Source organism: Thunnus maccoyii, chromosome 3, assembly GCF_910596095.1.
Source record: "Thunnus maccoyii chromosome 3, fThuMac1.1, whole genome shotgun sequence".
Lineage (NCBI taxonomy): Eukaryota > Metazoa > Chordata > Actinopteri > Scombriformes > Scombridae > Thunnus > Thunnus maccoyii.
The window spans coordinates 7,626,249-7,652,341 of record NC_056535.1 but is presented as its reverse complement, the minus strand read 5'-3'; the positions used below and the strand labels follow the sequence as shown (position 1 = coordinate 7,652,341).

At 38.9% G+C, this 26,093-nt stretch overlaps 1 protein-coding gene across 11 annotated transcripts in view; it reads right to left on the bottom strand.

Annotated features, from left to right (window-relative positions):
- Nucleotides 1-1,895: 1,895 nt before the first annotated feature.
- Nucleotides 1,896-26,093, bottom strand: part of itpr1b (inositol 1,4,5-trisphosphate receptor, type 1b) — an 87,332-nt gene continuing 63,134 nt past the window's right edge. For 8 of the 11 annotated variants that reach the window (XM_042404534.1, XM_042404576.1, XM_042404542.1 and 5 more), the window contains 12 exons: nt 25,656-25,763; nt 24,848-25,079; nt 21,178-21,300; nt 16,559-16,734; nt 15,864-16,028; nt 15,246-15,435; nt 14,806-14,898; nt 13,683-13,831; nt 12,134-12,299; nt 10,866-11,026; nt 4,762-4,923; nt 1,896-3,264 (listed from right to left, as the gene is read on the bottom strand). In XM_042404534.1, the coding sequence (XP_042260468.1) occupies nt 3,178-3,264; nt 4,762-4,923; nt 10,866-11,026; nt 12,134-12,299; nt 13,683-13,831; nt 14,806-14,898; nt 15,246-15,435; nt 15,864-16,028; nt 16,559-16,734; nt 21,178-21,300; nt 24,848-25,079; nt 25,656-25,763 (1,812 nt within the window). In that variant the 3' untranslated portion in view covers nt 1,896-3,177. The remainder of the gene's footprint in view (nt 3,265-4,761; nt 4,924-10,865; nt 11,027-12,133; nt 12,300-13,682; nt 13,832-14,805; nt 14,899-15,245; nt 15,436-15,863; nt 16,029-16,558; nt 16,735-21,177; nt 21,301-24,847; nt 25,080-25,655; nt 25,764-26,093) is intronic. The other 3 variants (XM_042404561.1, XM_042404615.1, XM_042404626.1) reach the window with 1 other exon arrangement.

Below are 26,093 nucleotides of genomic sequence, written 5' to 3'. Positions count from 1 at the left end.
GCTGTTCCGAAGAAAGCAGCAACACGATTACAGTATAACTGTGATGTCAGTGAGCGGGGGTCTTGCGCAGCTTCTCGCATTTTATCTTTTCAGATCTGTGGCTTAAACTGTAAGCCCTTTTAATAATGGATAATATTAAATATGAATGTAAGCTTTTGACCCAAACTGCTAACATTACTATGGTGGTGTTATTTACGACTTTTCCAAACATTTCTATTAGTGTCCATCAGGCCAAGACCTGCATAGATCTCGTCCCATTGAGTGAAGTCATTCAAGCCATTTAGCCTATAAAAGTATCCAGAGTAAAAGTACTCATGCAGAATGGCAGTGTTGTATTATATTATTTGTATTATTGATTAATTCATTTAAGCATTATTTTTAATTTCTCAAGTTAATGTAACTGCTTCATACTGTTGAGTAGGTCTAGTTAAATATGACGATGATCATATTTTATAAGCGGATCATATTTTTTGCATTTAACCTGAAAAGTTATTGGTAAATATTTACTGTAAAAATAAATGTAGATGAGTAAGAAGTACAATATTTCTCTCTGAAATGCAGCAGAGTATAAAGTAGCATCAAAAAGAAATACTCAAATTTGTACTTAATTACAGTAAATGTACTTAGTAACTTTCCACCACTGCCTTAATTCATCCATGTTGTCATTGGGAAGTGTTATATAGCACGGCATTCATTTTATCAACTCCTATCAGTTACAAATGGCAACACTGTTAGCTCTCCTGAATTCTGTCTTTGTCCTTATAACATTAGGCCTAATTAACAGTGTTTGTCCCTCGTTAACCCTGCTGAAGCCCAACTCATGAGTCCTTAAGTGGAACTCCATCCTCTCACTGTGCATCCCACCTTTAGAGCTGCAGTAAGTGTTTGGGAGGAGCACTATAGCAGACAGGAGTCTACTTTATGTTAGGCGACCCGTCTAATGACTTGAATTTATTTGATTCACTGTCTAAGACTAGATGTTTTACATTGCAATGATCTTTAAATGTAAGTTAATTAGTTAGATAAGCTTTATTTATTCAGGAAATGTCATTGAGATCAAAATCTTGTTTGCAAGAGTGACCTGAGAACAGACCACTTATACACAGGATCACAATAAGATGGCTCATTGTTCAACACACTAAATAAAAAAAGTTAGCTGATGGAGAAAACATTTTTTTTTCTAGGAAATCATATATGAACTGATCTCTAGTAATAAACTGATAAGCAGTTTATCTCTGTGGAAATCTGGCAGAAATTTCTCAGTTAAAAAGACAATCAGACGATATTTTCACATCAAGCATAAGCACACGTTTGAGACTAAAAGCTAACAGAGTCATTTTGCTACTGTATATACACTGTATGAGACAAAGACATATCAGCATCAGCTTATCTAGAGCTTGATAAAGAGCTTGGTATGCAGAGAATCTTTCAGGAAAGCCCCTGAGTAATCAGGATATATGCAATTTTAAATTTACCTAATTACACACATTCCACTCTCACTGCAGACATCAACTGTTCTCAGACATGTATCCAGTTGACTGATAGTGTCTCTGAAAGCCAAAAGATGAATTCAGCACGTGGCCAAGTTTAATTACTGAACTGTAAAACTGTATATGTCTGATTGTGATATTCAGTGATATTTATATGGCAGGTAAAGCTTTTTATTTAATTTTATCAGCTTATATAGCTACTGAACAGCAATGAGTCATCTTAGATACACGGAGCGCTGAGTGTGTGATAGTGTGCGATGGTGTAAGAATACACTTTGAAGCAAACAGATTGTTTCACATTTTTAACAACAAAGCACACTAATGGATTACTTTAAAGAGATAATTCATCATTATCTTATATAATAATCCTCTATCACTTTAACAATAAACAGAGAGTACACGAAGTAAAGGATAATTACATCAATTTTAATAAATAATTCTACTTTAATATACAAATTGACAGTGCTTAGATTTGAATTAATCTTAACATTCATTGTGAGAAACAGTTTTTTTCTCCATCCCATTTTTCTATACAAAAGCAAAGGTAAGCAACAAACTTTATATACACATAGTAATAAAAAAAGATAATTCTAACAGTAGCATGAAGATTTTCTAAAACCTTTTTTTGTGAACATGAACATAAAAGTTAGTGACTCTGCACAAGCAGCAAACGTGTATCAGACTTTAAATGAGACACAAAACAGGCACGAATGGAACAAGTTTGCTGCAGAAAAGGAGAAATGATGCTAATTACATTTATTCCAGTAAAAGTAACACAACTCCTGAGCAAACTGTAATAGCATGAGTGACACTGAAGTAGTTATACAGTATATTTGACTGACAAGTCAAACATTCTAAATCTCTTTTTAGACCCCAATTAAATAAGAAAGAAAATTCATCATAAAATAAGTTATCACTGAGAATGACACAGTTGGATTTACACAGGTGAAAGAAACTATCTGTATATATTGCTCTCACACAATATACTATCTCTATTGAGTGTATCTGACACTCAAGAAATATGCACATTTTCAAGAAATAAAACAAAAAAAGAAAAATTGAGAAGGCCAGCTTATTAAATATTATCTCTATATTTGCGTAAGTAAAGACAACCAACAACTCCCTATTTTATCCAGTGACAATTAACTACAAACAAAAACATTGTCCCACGCTTTCAAATAAGACATGATTTATGGAACTTAAATCCACACACCAATGAGGTTGCATATTTAAGTTTATATATTGCACAACATACAAAAAAAAAAAAGACATTAAATACTGCTCGTTATGCCAGAGATATAAATAGAAAACATTAAAATAAAATACAAAATGAACAACAAATGATGGGACTAATTCCTCCTGTCCAGTCAGCTTTGTCCTGTTTTCAAATTCAACCAGTAAAGGCCATGTATTGAAAAACCCCAATTTATTTCTACATAGAAAACATTTGGCACCAATTCCAACTGGACTGAACAGAACATGGTGGGTGAGTGCTACCGTTCAGAGCAACACGTGCGTGGGGGAGAGATCGTCTTATGACTACCTATGTTACAGTGTTTCCCTACAGTTACAAGTGACACTCACACTCAGTGCAGTATACATCATGTGCAACCTCTGCGTAAGGACTGTGCGCTCCATCCACACACAAAGCCGACGCTGAGCTGCTTCAGGGCTGTGCTAGTTGACCTTATGCAGGCTGCTGGGGGTTAACGTTCATGTGCTGAGGATGTCCCAACAGGCCAATTCGCTGCTTCTGCTTCCTCTGTTCTGTCATCTGAAGACAACAGAGAAGACAGATTTTAAAAAAAGAAATCATTCGCCTGTACCTCTGTTGGCATCGGTGTCCTCATCTGCTGAATACGCGGGCATCCTCTCTGGTCTGTTTAGATCGATTCATTCTTTCATGCTGCTTTACAGAAGCCACCAAATGCTGCACAGACTCTGCACGGCGCTGAACTGAAACAGATTCTTTTGAAATCCTGCCAGTCTTGTCATCCACAACGCTGTGTCTTCTGACGAAAGCAGCCGAATACAAACAACTAATACTGAAACCCAGTCAAAAGAAATTTTGGAGATCAAGCAACACACATTAGTCATAACACAGATGTTAACCTTTATATCGACAGGAACAAGAGTAGTTTTTCTTCTAAGAGTTACATGAATTAACATACGGTAGCTATATGCACCTCAACACTGAAACAAAACAATATCAAAAGTGAGAAGACAGTGGTCTTGTAATGAGTGTTCCAGGAGAAATAATTCTCTGTAGAAGGACGTGTTTGAGAAAAATATCATTAAAACACATCAGTGGATAGTTTAAACTCAGTTAGCAGTAAAATATTGGCCTTTTTTACGAGATAATTTTCTAATTAAGCCAATTTTCTTTGGAATGACAGAATACAGAGAACGCTTTTGTAGCACATTTTCCCCGTTTGTGCTCTACTGGGAATAAACACCACAAGGCAAAATCCGTTCTGAGAAAGGAGACAATATAAATTCATGAACTGACAGTTTAGAAGCTAGACGTCAGTGCAATCGTACTCTGAAGTAATTTTCTTATTAAAATAGGTAGTCTGTAGCTATTAAAATACAGGCCTTACAAACAGTGAATCTAAAGTGAAATGTGACTGATGCTACACTACCCTCACTGTGCTTTCAGCAGCACAATAATCATTTCCCCCTGTCTGGGTCAAAATGTCTCGGTAACATTCACTTCCTCACAGATAGTTCTCATTTCAAGGGTAAAGACATTTTTACAATTCTGTTTACTAGAAGCACTGGATTGCAGAAATTGTGCAATTTTAGTGCATAAGATTGTCTTTACACAATCAGCAGAGTGTGTAACTTACGCAACTTGGTAGCATTGAAGTCAGAGATTTTACTTACTGCAAAAATAGTCTTTTAAATGATTTTCTTGCAGAATCATTTTATGAGCTTTATAACCTATATTGTGAAAGGCTTTATCTAGTAAATCAATCAATCAATCAATAGATAACCAAATAAAAAGTCCGATTTTAGCTAACAGGGCAATAATAAAATCAATTGGTACTAAAGATGTTGCTTGGGCCAAATGAGCTGTGTTGTAAACTATGACTCATCTCCTTTTGCATTTAGTAAGCTCTGCATCTAAAGGGCAATGAACGGCAAACAACAAACCCCAAGCTACGTCTGCTGTCCACATGTTTAGAAAAACTCGTCTCTCACTCTTCATGTTTTTTCCCATGATAAAGTCAGAGACATCAAAGCTGGTCTTTAGCTCTGTCAGTGTCACCTGTTCTTTGAGCTCAGTCAGCTGGCCTGAGAGGTTGGACACCAGTTTCATGGTGGACTCCAGTTTTTCCTGCAGGCTTCTGATTTCATTCTGCTCCCCATCTGCATCACTGCTGACCAAGGACATGGCTCGCATCCGTGGGAACCAGTCCAAGTTGTGTTCCTGGTAAACAGAAAACTGGGCAGTTAAGGCCAGTATATCAAAACATAATCAAATTGATTTATTACATCCTTTACAGCACTTCCTAAAATATGCTGTAAGCTCTGCAATTTTCTAGGAAATTAATATTTTTCTATTTAAATTTAATTCCTCCTATAAGCTGATCTAATCATTATCTTTAGATGCAGTGGAAAAAGCCTCAGACATTATAAACACAAACGCCTTCAAGTGTTTACAACTGCAAGCCCTATTTGATTTGTGTTTTTCTCCAGAACCCCATTTTGTCTCTTTGACTGTGTGCAGTGATTTAAAGCCTACTCTAAAAGCGGAATCAAACTAATCATGAGGGACTTTCCATATTAGAATCACATGGGATATGAGGGCATTCTTGAAATCACTTACAACAGGCGGTTCACTTGTCAGTGATGTCTCTCTGTCACGTCTAGCATTAATATACATATGACAAAACTGGAAAAAGTACAAAAATCTGTAAGCTAAGATGGAGAAACAAACTTCCTCATTTGACTGTACATGCATCACCTCACATGCAGCGCTGAGATAAACACACGACTCTTGAGTTCTCCTGCGAGCCACAGACAAGAGCTGTAATAAGCTGTTTAACTAACCACAGCAGCTGGAACTGCTGACCCGCTGCAGTTGGGTGTCAGATAAGGTTTTTGAGGTGTGGGGTGGAGGGTTAGAATTTGACTATTTTTTTAAGATATCAGTTGTGGCAGCGACTTGTCCTGAGGAGATGTTGCACAGTATCTCCTGTATGAAGGAGAACTTTAGGTAGTGTTTGCGGCAACCGAGAAACACCAAGTTTTAACATGTAGATTTGATCATTTCTTTTATAGCTCTGAAGTAACTGCTGCAAAGTCAGAATGTAAAGGAGCTATTAATTGCCAGTGAATGCTTTTCATGCACATATGTCAGTGAAACGGCCTTTTTTAAAATTTTAGAACAGATTGTTTAATGCATTGTTTCAAAGTTTGACCTCACAATTTGACATATCTGATTGAAGGCTGGGGTGTTGAAGTTTGGTATACTGTGGACACAAACGGTTAAAATGTGGCTGATGGCATAAACTGATGGGCCAGCAATTCTGGTTATAAACAGACAAGGGTTTTCACCTAGTGGGAGGAGTGGGATTATTCAAAAAGGTCTGATTCTTCTTCTTATTATTATTACTATTATATGTCTGATAAAATAATGAAGCAAAAACAAAAAATAAAAAATTCAGTTAAGAATCCTTACAATTTCCAAAAAAAGATCAACCTTGTTTTTTAAACTATATATGGTCAACATTTTTTTAACAACAGCCATTCCATCTATTTACATTCAGTAATTTCGTCTTTTTATAGTAGTTTTCATTGTTAGTGGCAGGGTCGGCCGTTCCTTAGCTCAATTCAAATTGCCTTCATACACTCGACGGGTTCACAGGAAACAATGCATGCATGTAATACAGCCTTACTGCTTTTAATTTGATCTGATTATTATCAGCCTCACTGTTTACTGTTCACTTTCTACAGATGTACTAGGACTGTATTAAGTTACTGCTGTTGCAAACTCAACTCTTTATTGAATGCTAGTTCATATTAAATGCGTTAATTTGGTAAAAACAAACAAACAAACAAACAAACAAACAAACAAACAAACAAACAAACAAAAGAAAACAACCCTGTGTGCAGCATGAAATCAAGATCACAGTAGAAATTGATTGACTTCTTCATTTAAACAATGTGAGTTTATTTGGCTGCACTGTAAACAGATACATAATTGCCTTTCTGATGTATTTCAGCAGAAAGTTGCTGCTCAAAACATGTTTGCTGCTGCCAGGAGTCATGGACCATGAGTGTTAAACCACATTTGCTGATACCACGAATCACTGCAGATGTCACCAAAACAGCCAGGGCAGAATGTTGTAACTTAAAAATGGTAGCATTTAATAAAAATACTGGAAAATAAAAGTTTAACTGATTAATATAATTAATATATAGTAGTACAGTAGTATTTTAAGTTATGTTAGTAGTATTTATTGTGACTATAATGCACTTTACTTTATTACATATGCAAAAGTCACAGTGACATGAAATCCAGCAGCCACCTCAGGGGTTGTTGTGTTCGAACGAGGCCACTCGGCTACATTCTTTCATGCTTCTATCTCCTCCGGCACTTGACCACCACATGCCATTGTTATTGTGCGCTGTCTGAACCTGCTTCCAAATTAGCCAAAGTCATGTGAACGCATCCATGTTTAATTCTTCACAACATAAACACACATCCCACACACCCATGTCACTGTCATGTGCCCTTAATTAGATAAGCATCAGTCCTAATGCAGCATGAATGAGACAGAGGATGCTGCACAGCCACTAAGGTCACTGGGTAGAAAGAGTGCAGTGCTGAGGAACTAGGCTGGAAAAGTCCCTTGGTTTCAGTGGTTGATTTGGAGACATAGGGGCGAGTGAGGTGGCCGTCCAAACCACAAACCAGTCCTGGGTCAGACGGCAGCCTGAGGGGAATCACACAACACTAAGATAATGAGCAGCACATACTCATTCTGAAAGGAGGTGAGAACTGCTGTGCAAGTTCCACTTCCTGAATGCAAAAAGACAGAGGCTGTGTTTACCTAGTTTACTTGCCCCCTCCCTGCCAACACAAATACACTTACTATGTCTGAACACAGTCCCGGCTTTTCTAAATATACTTTATATATTATATATTATATATTTTAACAAACACATGTTGCAACATCCGTTATATGTAATATGGGAAATATGTAGTTTCCGTCCTTTCTATTTGTCTAACAAGTATGTCAGAGGTTAAATAGTGAGAAATATAACATTTGAATAACTAATTTCAGTCTTTTGTCTCCCACACATCTGTATCATGTAAAAAACATGACGGAGGTCATTTCCCCGTTTTGGATTCTGCCTGCCAGCCAAAGTCACACGTGTGTTTGTTTGACGACTCCGTCATCAACAGCCCTGCCTTCTTTCCATCCCCAGTGTTTACAAATGAAAGCACTTCCAGTAAACTGAGAAGTGCAGCCACGACTTAAGACTTCACATCATGCTGGTTCAATGGAAATGACGGAAGTACATTTTTCATTATTAAAACCGCACGGGCCATGACAGAGAAACAGGATGCGCTGTGGTTAAAACAGCAACAGAAAACGTCACAATCATGCCACAAGCCACCTGACAAGCTGGCAGCCCACTCAGTCAATAAATATGCAAATAAATGATGAAAAAAATCTTTACACATGTGAACAGAAACAGGCAGATATTGTTTAGGTGTATTTTACTATACTCATTTGTGGATTTTGAGTGTTTGTGGTGACGAATGTTTCAAATCAGCTCATAGGGCTACTGCTGTCTTGTAGTATTGGACGCAATAAGAATTAGAGCAATGAGTGTGAACCATGCGTCATCTTTTTACACCTTAGACGTGACAAGTCACTCAGAGCCCTCCACCATTGACGTCAGTCCCAGTCATTGTCAGAGTAGTCTGACTTCTACACCCCCTTCTGTCCTGATGCTTCTTCCATCAGCATCAAATAAATTGAAACACAGTGGGAGAGAGACAGTACAGATTTAAGAAACAGAACTTCCAGATGTTGTCTCTGGTGTAAATAATTAGGAAATACTGTAGGATCAATCAGAATTAAACTGCATAAAATACAGCAGCAAGATTTAGTAAAAGCATTAGTGCACATTGATAGAGGTATATCATCAGTAATTCAGTTAGACATAATGTTGTCATAATATGGGGAGAAAATTACTCTCCCCAAATTATTTTTGCATTGTCTTACAATTTGTTTGAGTTTCATTATGCTTTGTGAACCTTTATACATGTCTGTACTGCTCAACACAATGTTACATATAGTCTGGGTCAAATAACATTTAACTACATTTAAATTCAATAAATAAAATACAACAAGTGAAATAAAACCACAGCATATAACACACTGAGTAAAGTTTGTGTCATTTATGATGGGGAAAGAGTATGGCATACAAACACTAAGAGTATGGCTACTTCTAAACTCCATTAGAAATTTGTGTTTGCAATATGCGTCTTGATAGATAGCAAGATGATAAGACAGTAAGACAGGTGCTGAATACAGAGCATTAAGCTTGCAAAAATAATTAATCTTAAATTATTTACGCATTTCAAAGTGTATTCATGCATGATTGCTGTGTTTTTGAATATAATTAATAATAATAATGATAATAATAATAATACTAATAATAACAACAATAACAAAACAAAAAAAGGGTGCTGAAAAAATATAGCCCTTGCATGTAACATGACTGAATAAAAATCCGAAACATAATCTTCACGGATGAAGTAGTAAATACGTTAAGAGGAGGGAAGCTCTGTGAACACTGCAATCTTTGCAGATCACTTAAACAACAGGACACGGAGGCCCTGCATCAAACACTTGCATGTGAATCTGAGAGCTAATGTTAAGGATGACTGGGTCAGCTGACGGGTCAGTGGGGTCTTCCACACCATGTGTGCATTCACTGCTCTGCCTGCCTCTAAAACCTGCTGGTCAGAATGCACCCTTGACAAACTCATTTAGGCTCTGCAGGGTGCAAGGTTAATAGGAGAGAGGATGGGGGTTAATCCCAAATCAGGTGGTTCCTCACAAGACTGAATGTAGCCGATCAAGGCAAAGGGCAACGGAGTGGGCTCAGTGGCATCTAATGAGAAACTGTGTCAGAAACTGACAGAAGCGCAAGTGCGTCAGGGAAGCAACCACTTCAGAAGAAGGGGCTTTCCTTTAGCAGTTAAAACTGCTTCGTAATTGCTCACAGGCTACAAGTATGATGCAATAAACAAATCAATCAACCAATTATCTTCTTTGGTTTTTATTTATTTGAACAAATTTCCAGATGTTGTTTGGTTGAATCAGTTGTGATATGAAAAGAGCACTGTATTGACGTATGTATCTGATGTGATCCCTTGTTTCGAGTTTTTAATGCCAAATAAACAAATACTTAATAGTTCTGATTTGAACTTTTTTATGATAATATAACTAGTATCATATACTCGCATCAGTTTTTGATTTGCTTTTTTTGTTTTAAAAAAAAAAAAATCAGTTTCAATCACTTTGTTGGAAGTAATGTTTTTCAATTCAACATTTAAAAACACTTACTAAAAAAGAAACTCATGAAAGTATAAAATATCCTCACACTGCTGCAAAAAATACTAAAATCACAAGGCTATGCCCTGGTCTGCCTAAGTGCGATCATTAGGCGATGTGCAGGGTGAGACCTGTGTGTGTTTGATTTTGTGTGTGTGTGTGTGTGTGTGTGTGTGTGTGTGTGTGTGTTTTTACTGATTAAAGCAAGGAATGTCTGCTTCGGGGGATTAACACATTTTATGCCAAAGACAGACTCTGTTTGAATGTTAATTCTCCATTCACAAAGCTGACTGATGTGATAATACTTTGGAAGAATTCAAGGTCATGGAGGCAGGGATTACATAATGCAGTCCTCTGCAGTACTCTGGGGCAGATGAGGTAAAAACAAAACAAGAAAAAAAACCCTGCCTAACACCGGAGCAGAGAAATAAAAAGGCTGCAGTAATCAACCCTGTGCAAACCATAAGAACCTGATTGCTGAAGTCAAAAAAACTCCTCCCATGTTGTTCAGGATTGAAGGTTAACCTCAATAAAGACCACAACAGTAACTGATACAGCACTGCACAGTGCTTCTGCTTGTGTAGTCTTTGAGGCACACATGAATTGTTACCTGTAGTAGCAAACAAGGTGGGCAGAGCTATATTTTGAGAGCTAGAATATACATATGTATATACACACACACTCAGTATACCTATAATAGACTCTGCAGTGTAGATTTGAAGGCTTTCATTGTATGAAGGAAGTTTGAACAATTAAAAAGCTATATGCCTGTGCATGACAACATTCTTACCCTGATCATTTCGGCCACATAGCTCTCTGGACCAGTGTATTCTGTTGAATCCTTGACCTTCACAAGGACGATGAAGAACAGGTAGTGCCACATGTTGTGCTCAACTTTGATGTGTTCTTCAAAGGTAACTGTCTTATTGTCAAACTTGTCTCTCTCCAAACCTGCGAATGAAAAGATACAACCCCACACATAGAAGAACACAGACACACACACACACACACACACACACACACAGACACACACACACACACACACACACACACAGACACACACACACACACACACACACACACACACATGTACATTTCTTTGGAAGAGTGAAGAAATACAGTTTGTGTGGAAACATGACAATTGTTCTTGTGACCTAAATGAAGATGACTGATGGAAAAAAGCAAGAGGAAATGGGGTCACGAGGTAATGGGCAGACAAATGAGTTGAGATTTACCAAAAATAAACATGTATTGTTTGTTACACCACATTATGCCCTGCCATTCATATACCTTCTTATATTGCATGCTTTTGCAAAAGAAGAATAACCCTTTATAGAACTACAAAACATTAAGCAATAAGAATGACCACAACTGACCAACAACTGTTCAGATGCAACAGCAATAACTGATTGTTTAGTGATGGAAGAGGCCTGAGGGAGTGTACAGTCTGACATGGTCAAGACCCATATGGCAACAGGAAGAAACACTCCTCCTCCACAGCAGCACCTGCCATGACTAACTATTCATTCTGGGAAGAGGAGGCGTTTCGTTGGTTGTACTACCCAGAAAAACAGCCCCCATTTTGCAACGAGCCATGATGCGAAGCTGCAACACAGCAGCCTTACGCTTATACAAGAGCGGGTTAAGACCAGACCCTTCGCTTAATTTCACTCGATTTCCGTCACCATCTGCAAACATCAGCATTCACACCTGCTGATTATAATGTGCAACTAATACCATATGGCACAGCATCAAGTATTGCGTGCAGCTTTGACATGAATGTAACTGCGAGACATTTCCGTTTTATTGATTTCTAAGAAGGAAGTCTAATATACAACAATGATGGGAAAAAGACAGGAAAATAAGTGTCAAAGGTCATGAGTCACATTCCCATAATGTTGACAAGTTTTAAGTGCAGAGTAGGCAGAATAGCTCTAGTCATGAACAATGTGACCAAGAAATCAATCCAGCTGTCTGTAAAAATGAAACTTAAACTTGATTTGCAATATCACCTCACGGAACAATATTAAATTTGTTTGTATTTGTTTGATTCCTCACCGCAAATAAAACATGTTGTCTTCAGGATTTCCTCTTTCTTCTGCTTCTCACTCCTCAGGTCAGCAAATGTATCGATGATGACACCAAAAATGAGGTTGAGTACAATGATAATAACCATGAAGAAGAAGAGTAGGTCGTAGATCACTCTGGCTGCAAAAAGGGGCTCCTGTTGAAGACAAGAAGGAAGAAAACATGTGAGTAATAACAGTCTGAGCTGCTGTCACACTATAATGTCAGTATAAGCCCAGGTTACAAGATCAATGTACAGTAGGTCACAGAGCTTGAATCTTCATCTTGTTAAACCCCATTACTCACACAAGTCTGCTTTCTGAAATGGTCTCAAACCTCTTATTTGACTATGAACCATTATAGTATTTATTTTCTTATTTGGAGCTATGTGTAAAATGTATCTAAGTCATTTGCAGATATGCTTACAAGAAGGATAAACTAGAAAGCATTTTATTAAAAACTGGAATTATATGAAAAACAGATTCTGATTTTAGATGGGACATCCACTAAATTAGGTATATTAATAGTTTTATTTATTTATAAGTAATATTTATCCAAGATTTTAGCTTATAAACTCAACATATATATGTGCATACAGACACTGATTTGTTGAGTAATTTTGAAAACTTAAAACAGAATCTTAAAATATAATTAAAATAAATTCTAAAATTTAAAATCTAACATTTAAGCAGTAAGATGTCAAGTTTCATTGCTAAAATATATCACATGTTAAAGTTTTGTTTAAAACTTGAAAAGATCAAATTTACCTTGAGGTGGAAAAAGGCTATGCTTATGAAAATGCGGACCCCGTTTATATCTATTTTTTCAGCTGTTACTGGGGTAGCACATGGGACTGACTCATAATTCCTTCTTTGCATACAGTGCACCATCCAGCTGTACATGTGTCACTTTTGTATGTAAAACAAAATGTGGCATAACTGAAAACAGTACATGAGAATTCACATAAATGTTAAGCTAACTGAGGTGTACAAGTATGTATGAGTCATGCCCTCATTCTATGGGTCAAGCTGCAGATCTAACACATGTTGTGGTTGTGCACAAGCTTGTCTTCATCCTGGATAAGTACCATTAATGCCTTTTCTGGCATGTTTGGGGTTATGAAAGTCCTACATGCAAACTCTTTGGCCTTCTAGCAGAGCATATCTTTTAAACACAGTATGTACTTTTTGAAGTTAGAGAAAATTAAATACATATCATGGTGATTCTCTCATGGCCTCATTAAAACAAAAAATACCCTTTTAAGATTTCATACCAGTTTACTTTAATTTAATTTTAACTTAATTCAATCTTTGTGTGTGTGGTAGGGCGATTGTGCAAGCATGCGTGATGTGTATTGCATTTTGTTGGTATCAGTGTAAGAGTTGAGGAAGATGTCTATGTTTAGGCTACAGTTTTAAAGCCAAAAGGAGAAAAAAAGGATTATTCTGTACATTTAACGATACTGTTTTAATACACTCTCAGTCTAAACTTCGCTTGGATGGGATTTTTGTCCTTCTTGTTGTGTTCCTGTTTATTGTACCTCCTTGGAAGGCTTCCGCAGGACGTCCCCAACACCTCCTCCGCTTCTTAGGCCGTGACTCAATACAGTGACAATGCACATCAGCAGGGAGTCACATGTCCGCTCTTTGTCCTCTATCACCACTGCTGATGGTTGGATGGCAAGGGAAGCTATAGAAACATGAAGACTGTCAGGCATTCATTTCCTGTATAGGCTGAAGTCAGCTACATTGCTGTTACCTGCCCACATATTGCTTTTAAACATATACCCATAAAAAAGAGGAAGTCACTGAGGAAACAGTTACACTAAAAATAGAAGAATTTCAATATATTCCACTAATGACACAATATGCATATGATTTCATTGTTAAAAACACATTCTATTATTGGTTTACTGAACCAGCCCCATCAGGGGTCTCTGAGGGCATTACGATACTGGGAATTTTTTCAAGCTATTCACACAAAAACAAGTCACCAGACTACCAATAATTAGCCAGCTTGGTGGTGATGGATAGCGAAGCCTAGACGAGGTCAGGACACAGGCAGTTCGAGGATTCGACATGGTTGGTTAATCAATTTTAAGGTGGTGCATGTGTTCATCTTTGATTGGAGGCTTTTCACATCAAGGTCAGTAGGTTTGCAAGAACTCGCTGTTTGTGGTGAGAAGCCCTCTGTGCCATTGCTGAGTGGACCCATCGACCTACTTGTACCTGATGGTAATTAATCCCTGACCTTTCAACCCTGGGCCCCTACATCACATCTTAGGCTTGGTCCCATGAGACAAACAAGGAGTCTAAACCCCCAGTGTTTCACCATGCTCCCTGAAAGCCCTCAGTTGGCCCAGCCAGGTTTAATCCCATGACCACCCGGCCGCACAGATTTACAGCTCAGTAGGACGAATATTCTCTGGCTGAGTCATCTGCGAGGACATAAAGACCTTTACATACTCACACATACAAGTACGCACATAGACAGACAGACACAAGTACGCAGTTACACACAAACACATGGGAATCTCTTGAGAGACATGCATGCACAAACACGTGGCTTCAAACTTGAAAGAACCCTTCGACCCTGACACTCAACCTCCAGCCCAGTCACACGCACTTAGCTTACATAGTTAGCTTTCACTTTTGTCTACTTACCATCCATCACAGCTTCTGCTGAACAGTTCTCCCCATTTTCTTTCTGACACACTCCACCAGAGAAGAACTCTCCTACCATACTGGCTCCATGGTCTGGAAACAAGGCATGTTGGCAATTATTTTTTCACATTGCATATTAATGATGACATCCTTTATATTATGCACAGACTGAAGGTAATGCTAAATCAAGGCAATCATAATTGTAGAAGTAAAGGCCTGTGAATTAAACTGTACACATAGCATTATAACTAGTCTTCCTTTTGTATTTCTTAGATGCACTTTGACTACATTCAGTATATTTTCACAAACATCCAATGTGTGTGTTTATGCTGCAGAAAAACATTCCATGTATCGGTCTCTTGGCTGTCTGGGTCAGGGAGGGCAAGTAATTTATGTTGGTCCCCGTAAGAGAATGAGAAGAAACTTGTACTTCAATGTACCTAGTGTTTTGTTGGGTATCCTGTCGACAGCCAAAATGAAATCGTCTTTGAAGAAGATATAGCCCACAATGGAGAAGAGGTAGACGAGGATAAGAGCCAGCACAGCTGTCAGAACAATGGAGCGGCCATTGCGGGTCACACTCTTTATTACGTTGAGCAAGGTCTCTTCTCGGTAAACCAGATCAAAGAGCTGGAAAGAGGACACATACAAAGATGTGTGTACAATATGTGTGTGTTAAGCTTGTGAATGAAAAACAGAGAAGTGTGTGGGTGTAGATGTGAGCATGTCAGCTAATAAAGGCCACAGTGTACATAAGACACATTGTTTGTTTGGACCATTGCCTTTGTTTAAATCTCCTTGCCAAAATCTCATGGTTAAATGAGGTTAGTGGATAATATCTGAACTTTTATAGCCAATCAAATGGCATCTAAATATAATTTTTATCTTCTGTTTCTCTGTGTTACAGTACAAATTAAAAATGTAAAAAATGGTACACTATGCTGTCATTTCTATTCAGGACAAGTTGGACATTATTGTTAATATACCAGTGCCTTGGGTGTCTATATTTATTTGGTGATTTGGTGATTAGATTGGATGTATTGTGTGTGCTCACGCACTAGCAGGCTGTAAAAGAAGACATGGACGAAGACCCCCAGGGAGCAGATAATCAGGTAGAGCAGGTGGTACAGGAACTCCACATCCATGATCATGGCTTTGTAGCCACGTGTGAATGTTCCACGGTTCCCAACGAAGCTCATCAGGAAGATGACTTTATTACATAACTTAAGAACAATAGACACAACAGAGACAACATGTAGAGACAGCAGCCTGATCATGATAATGTATAGCATTTTTAAAGGGAGAAAGGAAGGATTACACAGTAGTAGTACTGTTGTTGTCTTTGGATGAGATTTTCAAATGCTCTTTGTTCAGACAACTAAAAATAAAATGGATGAGGTTGACTGCCAAAGTGGTGGGAAATCTCTGTTATGAGTGACATTTATATTATATAATACCACATCAACTGTTAAACTAGTGTGCCCGCATGTCTACTTGAATGTGAAATCTTGAATGTGAATACTTGATGTTGCTCTACACTACTGGGAGCTGCTGTGTTCCTGCACTGTGTACATATTAGTCTTGTATCAATAAGTTTTATGTTTAGTTAATGTGTGGCATGTGACTGTGCCTCGTTCCAAGATAAATTCCAGTCAAACATCTACTGGGTATTAAAGCATATCTGGCTCTGACATGGCAGAGAATTTCTGTACAAATGGTCATCGCCTATCTGAACACACTGATTCACACTTACGTTGAAACCCCCAAGCAGCAGCAATGTGGGCTCCAGGCCTACAGAGAAGATCAGGCGCAGGATGGTGGAGGCAATGAGTGCCCGGATGCCGTGAGGCTGAGGCAAGATGATGACAATGGCTAGTGAAACCAGCATGGCCATCCACAGCAGGGCAGACAGATGAGGCTCCAGGGTACCTGAGGATGAGGGGGGTCACATTTGGGAGAGGGGTGTGAGCTTTTCCAATCAATATTAATGATGTAGCCAACTATTACAAGTAAATGAGGAGTATTTTTCTCTTTTCACCATTTCATCAAGAAGCTAATTCAGTTACTCAAGGGTAAGACATATCACTCCTCTACAACTGTACACTACATTTCAACATGTCTTAAAGCATTTGAGGAAAAATATGTGAAAACATTATATGAAAATGTACCTATAAATCTCTTCACTCCAATTTATCTTCTTTGTATATTCAAAAGAACTCTGACATCAATATGAATGCACAATTTTGTAGTTGCAGCAAAAGTATGATGAGCATGCACTCTCTTTTCAGCAAGGCCTACTTTCATATGTATTCATTTATAAATGTGCTTCGGAAATTTGTAGAACAGTTATCAGTTCAATGCCATGAAATGGGGTGGACAGGGTTTGTTATTCAGTCCTCATGCTTCTTTTTTCACAAAACATGTTTACGCCATTATAATTCTTCATGAAGAAGAGGTAAATAGACCAAGTTAAATGCCAAGTGAAGGAATTTAAGCTGACCTTCAGTATATATCATCTACAAATGTTTTATTGATGGATTCCATGTGCAACCAAGACAAAGATACCTTAGCGGTTTCAGTCATGAACCCAACAGTTCTGCAATGATATAATCAAACTTGTAACAAGACCTGTGTGTGTGTGTGTGTAGGTTTTTACACAACAGTTTAAAATCCCCATCAATCATTGTAGGTCAGCAAAGCATTATCATGAGCTCACCAGGCACCAGCTCATTGCCAAGACCTGACCAGCATGTAGGGGAAATGCTGCATGACTTTGTTATAGTTACAGTAATTTAATTCCTCTGTGTTAACACATGAATGCATTTATCAAGTTGGAAAGGAGTTCAGTCAGGTTTGCTTTTCTTTGAGGCACCAAGAAGACTCTCATGTCTCCCTCCATCCCTTCCTTTCTGAGGCCTTCTTCTTCTCGCCTCTCTGTGTACAGATCACATGACAGGTACTCGTTACATAACCTTGGTTGGCTAAAAATAAACTTGGCTCCAGCTAAATTCATCAGGGATGGTCCTGGGTACTGCATCGTAACAAGCCGCCCAGGCAATGAGACTTGGCAGCCAACCCAGACACAGCGGCTTGGACGTCACACACCTACAGTCTAAGACCATTCATCTCTCTTACTTGCTTACTCTGCAGCTGCAAGAGAGACTGAACTCTGAATACTTACACTAAACCACAGTAAATTCTACATACAGCCTTGTTGCAAGGGGAATAAGTAAGATTTTAATGTGCAAATCAACGTTACTCTTATTATTGACGGGTGTCTGACCTGTAGCCCCACTGTTTGTCTGCTACTACTTGCATGGTCGCATTAAAGCAGCAACTATGACAATGTGGAGGCTCTGGCATTGTTACTACTGGTCAAGAATTACCTGACCTCATACAAACACACACTAGACTTGAACCACAGCATTACCCTAAAGAAGTTGCACAGCCTGGAGTTATGCTTATTTCTAGGATTTCAGCACATCTGTCCACTACTGGGAAGAGTTCCCAACCACAATCTCTCTTCAAACAAACCACCTAGAAGAAACATCCATTGACAGACATATGAGTGAGTTGTGCAGCTGATACAATAATGTTTACAATGATTTTATGGTTTAAGTATCTATAGAATCTGCTTATTATGCATGCTTTTTAAAGTTATAAAACTTTTAGTAAATGCTACCCAAATTAAGCTCCCTGGAACACTGTGGTTTATCTGAGGTTTTCAGGCAGTTGGCTTGAATATTAACAAGAAATGTCTGAGGTCATATGAATCCAGGACAGAATGTGAGTGTATGCATCTGTGTAGACATCAAATATTCACCATTGTGCAATTTAACAGTGGCAGAGATGTTGTTCTTTTCACTTGATAACTGGCTTCAATTTTAAACCAACATTACTTAACCTATCTTGCACTAATTGACATGTTCTGAAATGAACTGCTAAGCTCTCAGAAGACCTTTGACACTGAAAAACCACATGCAGTTTCTGGAGCTAGGCTAACAACCTCTTTTTTTGTCTCTTCTATACCGCTGCAAGGAAGTTCAAACAAAAGGGACCTCGCCGTTTGACCCCAGACAGAACAATTGAAAGTTTATGTGAATCACAATGTGTGTCTTCTCTCTGCTACTCTGCTCTGGAACAATGGAGGCCTTAATGGCCATGGCTTTTCACATCCCCACAAATACTGCACTCAAGGAGAACTGAGAAAAAAAAAGAAAAGGAATCAGAGACAGCAAAACAAACAGAAAACTGAGACCGCAAGTAAAAACATACTCATGACTGTCACTTCTTCCTTTGGTTTATGAAAAAACTCCTGTCACACAGGAATAACTTATCTCTCTGAAGTTGTCTGTTACAACTTGTGACCCAACTCCAGACAGATTTTCCCAACCTTAATCTGTAAATTTAGGCCACATGACAGAACTGACCAGGGGTTAATATGGTGTGGGGAACAAGGTCAAATATGTAGATCTAACAAAGAAGCTGATTTACCTCTGTTTTTTTGTCTTTGCCACTCCATGCCTTTGTAAAAAAGTTTGGTTTTTCTGGCCGCACCAAATGTTGGAGAATTGTTTAGCTCTATGCACTTTATACATATACATTAAACTTTATTTGGTATTACATCTAGCATCTGAAATGGTTCAGGGTTGGCAAATTATTGAAACGTTCTTGCTGAAAAATGTATCATGAAATCCAAATATCAATGACTATTATTATTATTATTATTATTATACTATAGTTATCATTCAGAACTGACCACAGATAATAGTTAAACCCATTGAACCATAAAGATTAAACCAATTATTATATAGAGTAGATTTTCAGTTACATTGTATAATCCAATGCCGTTCACGTCATATGGGATGGATGGTGAAGATGAAAGATCCTCATGTTTACAATGAGTGTTCATGTCATTGAACAATGAAAGGTGATTGTACAACTGCACAGTTGGTCATTTGAATGTTAAAAACACATTGACGGTACTATGCTATTCTGCTAGGGATTCTGGCCTTGTGGGGAGACCACAGTATTTACATAAGTCTGTACACACACAGGCACACGCCTAATTACCACAGGTGATGCATATGGAGAAGAAGAATTGGATAACATGTTAAGTCGTGTGTCAGTGTCAAGCTCAGAAAAGGTACAGTATCAATAAACAGGTCAGGACCTAATTAAGAATAAATCCGTCTTGGTCTTTTGTTACAGCACTGCAGTTCAAGACCCAAATCTACGGCTAGCATTGCATTCTAATCACACCTCCATTTGTTGTGAAACTCACTTTGGTTAGGGAGGTGTGAGGCTACACCCAAACCACAGGCACGGGAGCACAGAGTGTTCTGTAAGGCCCTGTGCATGCGTGCACTAATAATGCATATTACCGTATGTGATCTGATCACATACCAGCTGCTCATAATACATGTGTGATTACACTAAAGAATGTTGGGACGCAAATGCTCAAGCCATATTAGTAGGTGTTCACGGACACATTTGTCAAATCAGCAAGCAAATGTTCTCCTGATGGCATTCCATCATCTGCAGACAGTTTTCAAAGTGGATTAGCTCATGTTGTGCACGATTTCTATGATTTTTTTTAGCTCTTTGACGCGGCCTTACAACTGATCTGGAATTCTTGTCGGAGCAGCAACTCCTTAGGTTCAAACCTGCAAAAGTGCAGGCCCTTTCTAAGTTCACTGTTATATTTTCAGATATGGACAAAGGTGAAAGTGACTGTAGAGGATAGAATTTGCAGGGCAATTGTAGCATTTGCCATTTTCACACCTGAAAATCACTGTGGCAAGTAGGTGTGCCAACCAATCTGTTAGTTTCAGAAAGACACAACGCCCTTTCCTGTCCAAATATCAGGAAGGAGCTTTTCACTGACACAATCTGAACTTCTGACACAGGATAGTACCTACGATATTGGCCTCTACTCCACTGCCTGGTTTAGACTAGCTCTGATATGCGCTGAGCCACCGGATGTTTTTTCTTTTTTTTAACCTGGCAGCGAGGAGCTGCACCCGGAGGGTGGAAATGTGCAAGGGTGTAATGCTATCCCCCAGACCTTAAAATAAAAAGCTTAACAAAACCATGACTCAATTTCTTTTCTTGTTCATCTTTGCCGTACAGGTTTCTGTTAATGCACAATATGTACTATATTCCTCCCGCCCCACCCTTGGCCTTGCCTGAACAGTCACTGTTTGTACCATGGACTCCCATTTCCTGTGCTGTAATACTTAGACTCATTGCATTCATCACAGTGCACATATACACAAGAGATCAATTAGGGCCCCATTACACAATCTGCTGCTGTGTTGAAAGACTAAAGGAAAGAAAAAGTTTAAAAGGTGAAGACTTTAGCAGACTAACCTCCTCGGACACCCTCTAGAGGGTAGAAGAAGGCCACAAGCAGGTTCATGAGAACAGCCAGGTTGAAGGAGATGCTGCTCCAGAATGACATGTTCCTGGAGCACCAGTAGAGGATGGGCTGGGCTGAAGGACAAGGCATTTATGCATATTAACACAGGCACTGCAGCATCCAAACATCCTGCAGACATCTCTACGTTTAATGTACAATACACCAGAAAGCATTTGTCTAAAGGTTTCACTGAACACTTTAGTTAACTGCAAAAGTAAAACACAAAATGACTGTTCAGTGTTTCACACCAAAGAGGAGCAACATGCAAAGATTTTGTGCTATAGAATTAATTTTGTCTTAACTGTAGTGGGGATGTGCCCTCATATTCTGTAGACGTTGATGTTGATGGATGAACATAAAGACAGGTGACAAATGAAAGGAAAAGCCAACAAGTGTCTTGTTAAGGTGTTGGGCCACCATGTGCCACCAGAACAGCTTCAATGCACCTTGGTATTGATTCTACTATCTCTGAACTCTACTGGAGGGATGAATACCATTCTTCCCAAAGATATTCCCATTTGGTGTTTTGATGATGGTGGTGCAGAGCACTGTCATAGTTGTTCAATTGGGTTGAGATCTGGTGACTGTGAAGGCCATAGCATATGATTCACATCATTTTCATCAAACCATTCAGTGACCCCTCGTGCCCTGGGGATGGGGGCATTGTCATCCTGGAAGAGACCATTTCCATCAGGGTAGAAATGTTTCATCATAGGATAAAGGTGATGACCCAGAACAACTTTGTGTTGATTTGCAGTGACCCTTCCCTCTAAGGTTACAAGTGGACCCAAACCATGCCAGCAAAATGTCCCCCACAGCATAACAAAGCCACTAGATCCCCTCACTGTGGAGGTCAAGCATTCAGACCTGTACTGGTTTTTCCTTTAATTTGTCACCCGTCTGTATTTAATCTCAGTGGCAAATGTCTGTCATGTGTCTCTACAGAAAGAGAACATTTTTCCATGTTTTTTCAACTCAGCTTTAATTTTGATCATTCCAAAGTTGAGTGTTTAATTACTTAGTGATTTGAGAAATCTAGTACATTTTGGGTGAAACACATTAATCAAACAGAATCAGAAGGGGTCTTTATGGTTTTAAGTGCCATTATAAGCACTAAAACTGTAAACAAAGGATTCATTTTGAAGGGTAAAGTCAGGCAAAACTTAAATCCATTTAAGTACACAAAACCAATTATCATGCACATTTCACATACACTCAATGATTTTCTAATTTTAGGAGAGTAAAAAACACATGAACATGCATGCATAAACTCGCTCGTGCACACACGCACATCCAGCCTACTCAGACCTCGGTCAGGAGATCAGTATCATGGCCAATGCTATTTTGAGCCAGGCTGTTCATTAGAAAAGAAGAACTGCGGGTGGGGACTTTTAGCAACAGAAGTCAATGTACTCATGACAAGTGGTTAGCAACAGCGGAATAATTATCCAGCTGTGCTGATTCATTCAGATAGAAGATAGTTGGTTATTGTCACGTGTTAACACACAATAGACAAACCAGATGCCTTCAGGCCTGACCATGGGACAGGCCACAACATGCTCCTCTACCAAGAGAGAAACAAAACAACAAAAACAGTCACTTCACTGCAGTCATCATCAGCCAGGGGGTCAATAGGGACCTACCCTGCTGAAAGGGAAACTCAAAATAATGTTCAGGCCTGCACAACTATGGTTTATGGATTAAAATGAAAAGAGACTAGCATCCTGCTCGTGATCTCACACTTTCTGTCTTGGAAGCTAAACTGCATTCACTACCCAGCCTCGATCTGTGGATGTAAGTTGACCTCAAACCGGCAGGTAGACTAATCAGATCGACCCATTAATCCCATTAATCCCATTAATACTTGGAGCATCCTGCTAACTGAGTTGGCTAAGATGCACCCTAAGCTCAATATCCTGACTTTTATCACATGTTGCATCCATCTCTGCTAATTGTCCAGTAAAGCAGAAATACCAATAATACCTTAAAACTAAAATAAGACTGGGACAGGCTTCTGTTTTTCCAAGACCAGACACAACATTCTACACTTGTGTGTAGAATACAAAATAAGTCATCCAAATTGTGTTCTCTCTCTGTCCTGCAGGGGAAAAATCATGTAAACATGACCTCTCAAACACTAGTTGATCAATCTTTCATGCTTGAAAGTTCACCATTTCCGCCCTCAACTCATTCTACACAGAAGCACAAAACTAAAAAAAGGATGGATGGTGTTAAGCTTAATACTCTGACCACATGAATTCCTGCCAGAACATATTCTTTTGCCTCCCATTTCCTTATTTTTTTCTTTTTCAGAGAGAAGAAATATGGGAACATGACATTGTAATCATACCTCAAATTGTTTGCAACACTCTACATTCTGACTACAAGTATTGTGTTAATCATCCACTACATCACACTCACATATCTGACATCACTCCCACTTGGCTGTACACAGCATTCATTTACAAACTTGCAGAATATATATTGCAATCACATCTTAACCTTTACTTAAGTCATGCTGTACTGTATTTTAAATAGGTTTATACATTGCTTATCAAGGTTTACATGCTGTCTCTGCATCCATCCCTCCAGGCTTCAAAGCTAAAAAGAAGCAGAGTGCAGCCCCTTTCACACATGTAACCTGCAACATTGTTGGTCAGGATGAGTTGGTGTTTTGTTTACAGCTAATAATAGTATAGAAAAAAAGTTTTGAATCTGTTTACAGATGACAAGACCATTACAGAATACAGTTTTTTCTAATTGCCAAGGATTGGAGCAATGCCAAAAACAGTAGCCAGTTGGGAAAGGCACAGAAGGAGAGTGTTCTCATACAGATTGGCTAAATAGTGTGTGATTTAACAGGTGAATATTTTGTGTCCTTATGCATAGACTGCCTGATAGAAGGAGCACAGGCAGCAGGCTTGTCCCATATTCCTACGGGTTGTCAAAGCAGCCAGGACTTTTGTTTATTATAAATCAAACATGATGAGGTGTAATGTCTGTGAATTAAGCCTGTTTTACTCAGGCGCAGACAGTTACAGTTCAACAAGTGAAACTTAAAGTTATGGATTAGACCTGTCTTACAGTCTTAAATGTTTATGATTTTTCTTTATTTGTATTTACATATTTGGAGTTCCTGGAATCACCAGACACTGTGTGGCTGTAGTTTCCCTTGTTGCTGTCTGTTTTTTTTTTATTATTGTAGCGAATTGTCCATGTTGATTTCAGCGCTAATATGTTAGACACCACAGAAATACCTTCAAGGGAGGAGTGCAATCCTTTATATCTACTGTCCTGCCATTTTTAATTGTATAATCTCTGTTGTAACATTAGAAGGTTGGTGACTGAAGTCTTCATATCCTTTATTGTGCCGTTTGTTATGATCACAAGTGAGGTGGAGGAAGACTTTGGGAAATCTTATTAGATCATGAGTTGGGAACTGCCAGAATGACAAGTAGGGGAAATTTGACTAAGTTCCTGTTAGATTTATATATGTATATTTGAAAGGGGCTTAAGTGTCAAGGGGGGAGGGATGGGGGGTCCTCAGGGGCCTGGAGGGATGCAAGAGGAAAGCGTGTAAACCAGGCACTAAGAAATAAAGAGTTGAGGAGAAAAACGCACAGGGAACGGTGTTTGTGTTACCAGTAGCCTCTTGAGTACCTCGCAGCTTCTTCTGCCAGTTCATCTCATTGAAGAGGTCTTCAGAGCGCAGAAAGAAGTCATTGATCTTGCTGCCTTGCTCATCCCGCTCTGTGGTGTAGTAGACACGCAGCTTGGACTCTTGGGTGAGGAACTCGCAGATGTTGGGCACGGGAAAGACTATCTGCTCCATGGTGCGATCCAGCCGTACAATCTGGACATAACCACAGCAGCAGCCACCAATCACACACCCTATGTCACTGGGACGGGCAAAACCTTGAGCCTGTGCTGTACTTCTGTAAAACTCAGTGTTAATACTTAATATGCAAATAGGCTGTTTCAAGAATTCAAATGGTCCGACTGGTTATTGTTACAAAATGTACTTTGCAGTGAGAAAAAAAGTTGTTTACTTTATGAAAGCGATAAACTGAACCAACAACTTAAGATGAGAACACTGTCAACAGTCAGCATTCCTTAGTCTCATTAAGCTCACACAGGAAAACGTGCAAACATGCCGAAGGTGCTTTTCATTCTGTGAAGGTACACAATGAAACTCAAGAGCGGGCCAAGAAAAACACTATCACATGCCTCAAGTCAACTGTAATGCAAAAACATGTTGCAATCTTCTCAGGCTAACACAAACGTCTTACAATAGATCTTAGATAGTGGGCATACAGTAGTGAGGGTGTGGGAATATATAAAAAAAGTGAATTAAATAATAAAATACAAAAATGACAGCAGCAGATCCAAAATGGCACAGTTTAGCTGGGACATGGACCCAACAACTGACCTCAATCTGAGCTGTGTGTTTGGCATAAAACTCCAGGGCCTCATCACCCTCTCCATACGTCCCCCCTGGTTTCAACATGGCCTGCAGTTCCTTGTTGTGACGGGCCAACTGAAACGACAACAACATCAAACCATTGATAACAGTTCAACAGATAATCATCAGACTGATAATCATCACAAAGATTGTCTCTATTACTACCAGCCGGGTTTGCTTAAAATATGTACACGTGTTAACTTGCACCACTGAGCCAACATTGTTGGTATTTAACAGCGGGGTACAGCACATGCTATTTATTCTTTCTTTAAATCCAAGATGTTCCATTCATTCAAGCACAAGGCTGCGGGGTATGGATTGACAGTAGGTGTTGCATAACTGTTGGCGTTAACCTAAATCATGGTTTGAACAGACACTCTGCTATTGAGCAGTGCACAGCCTGAG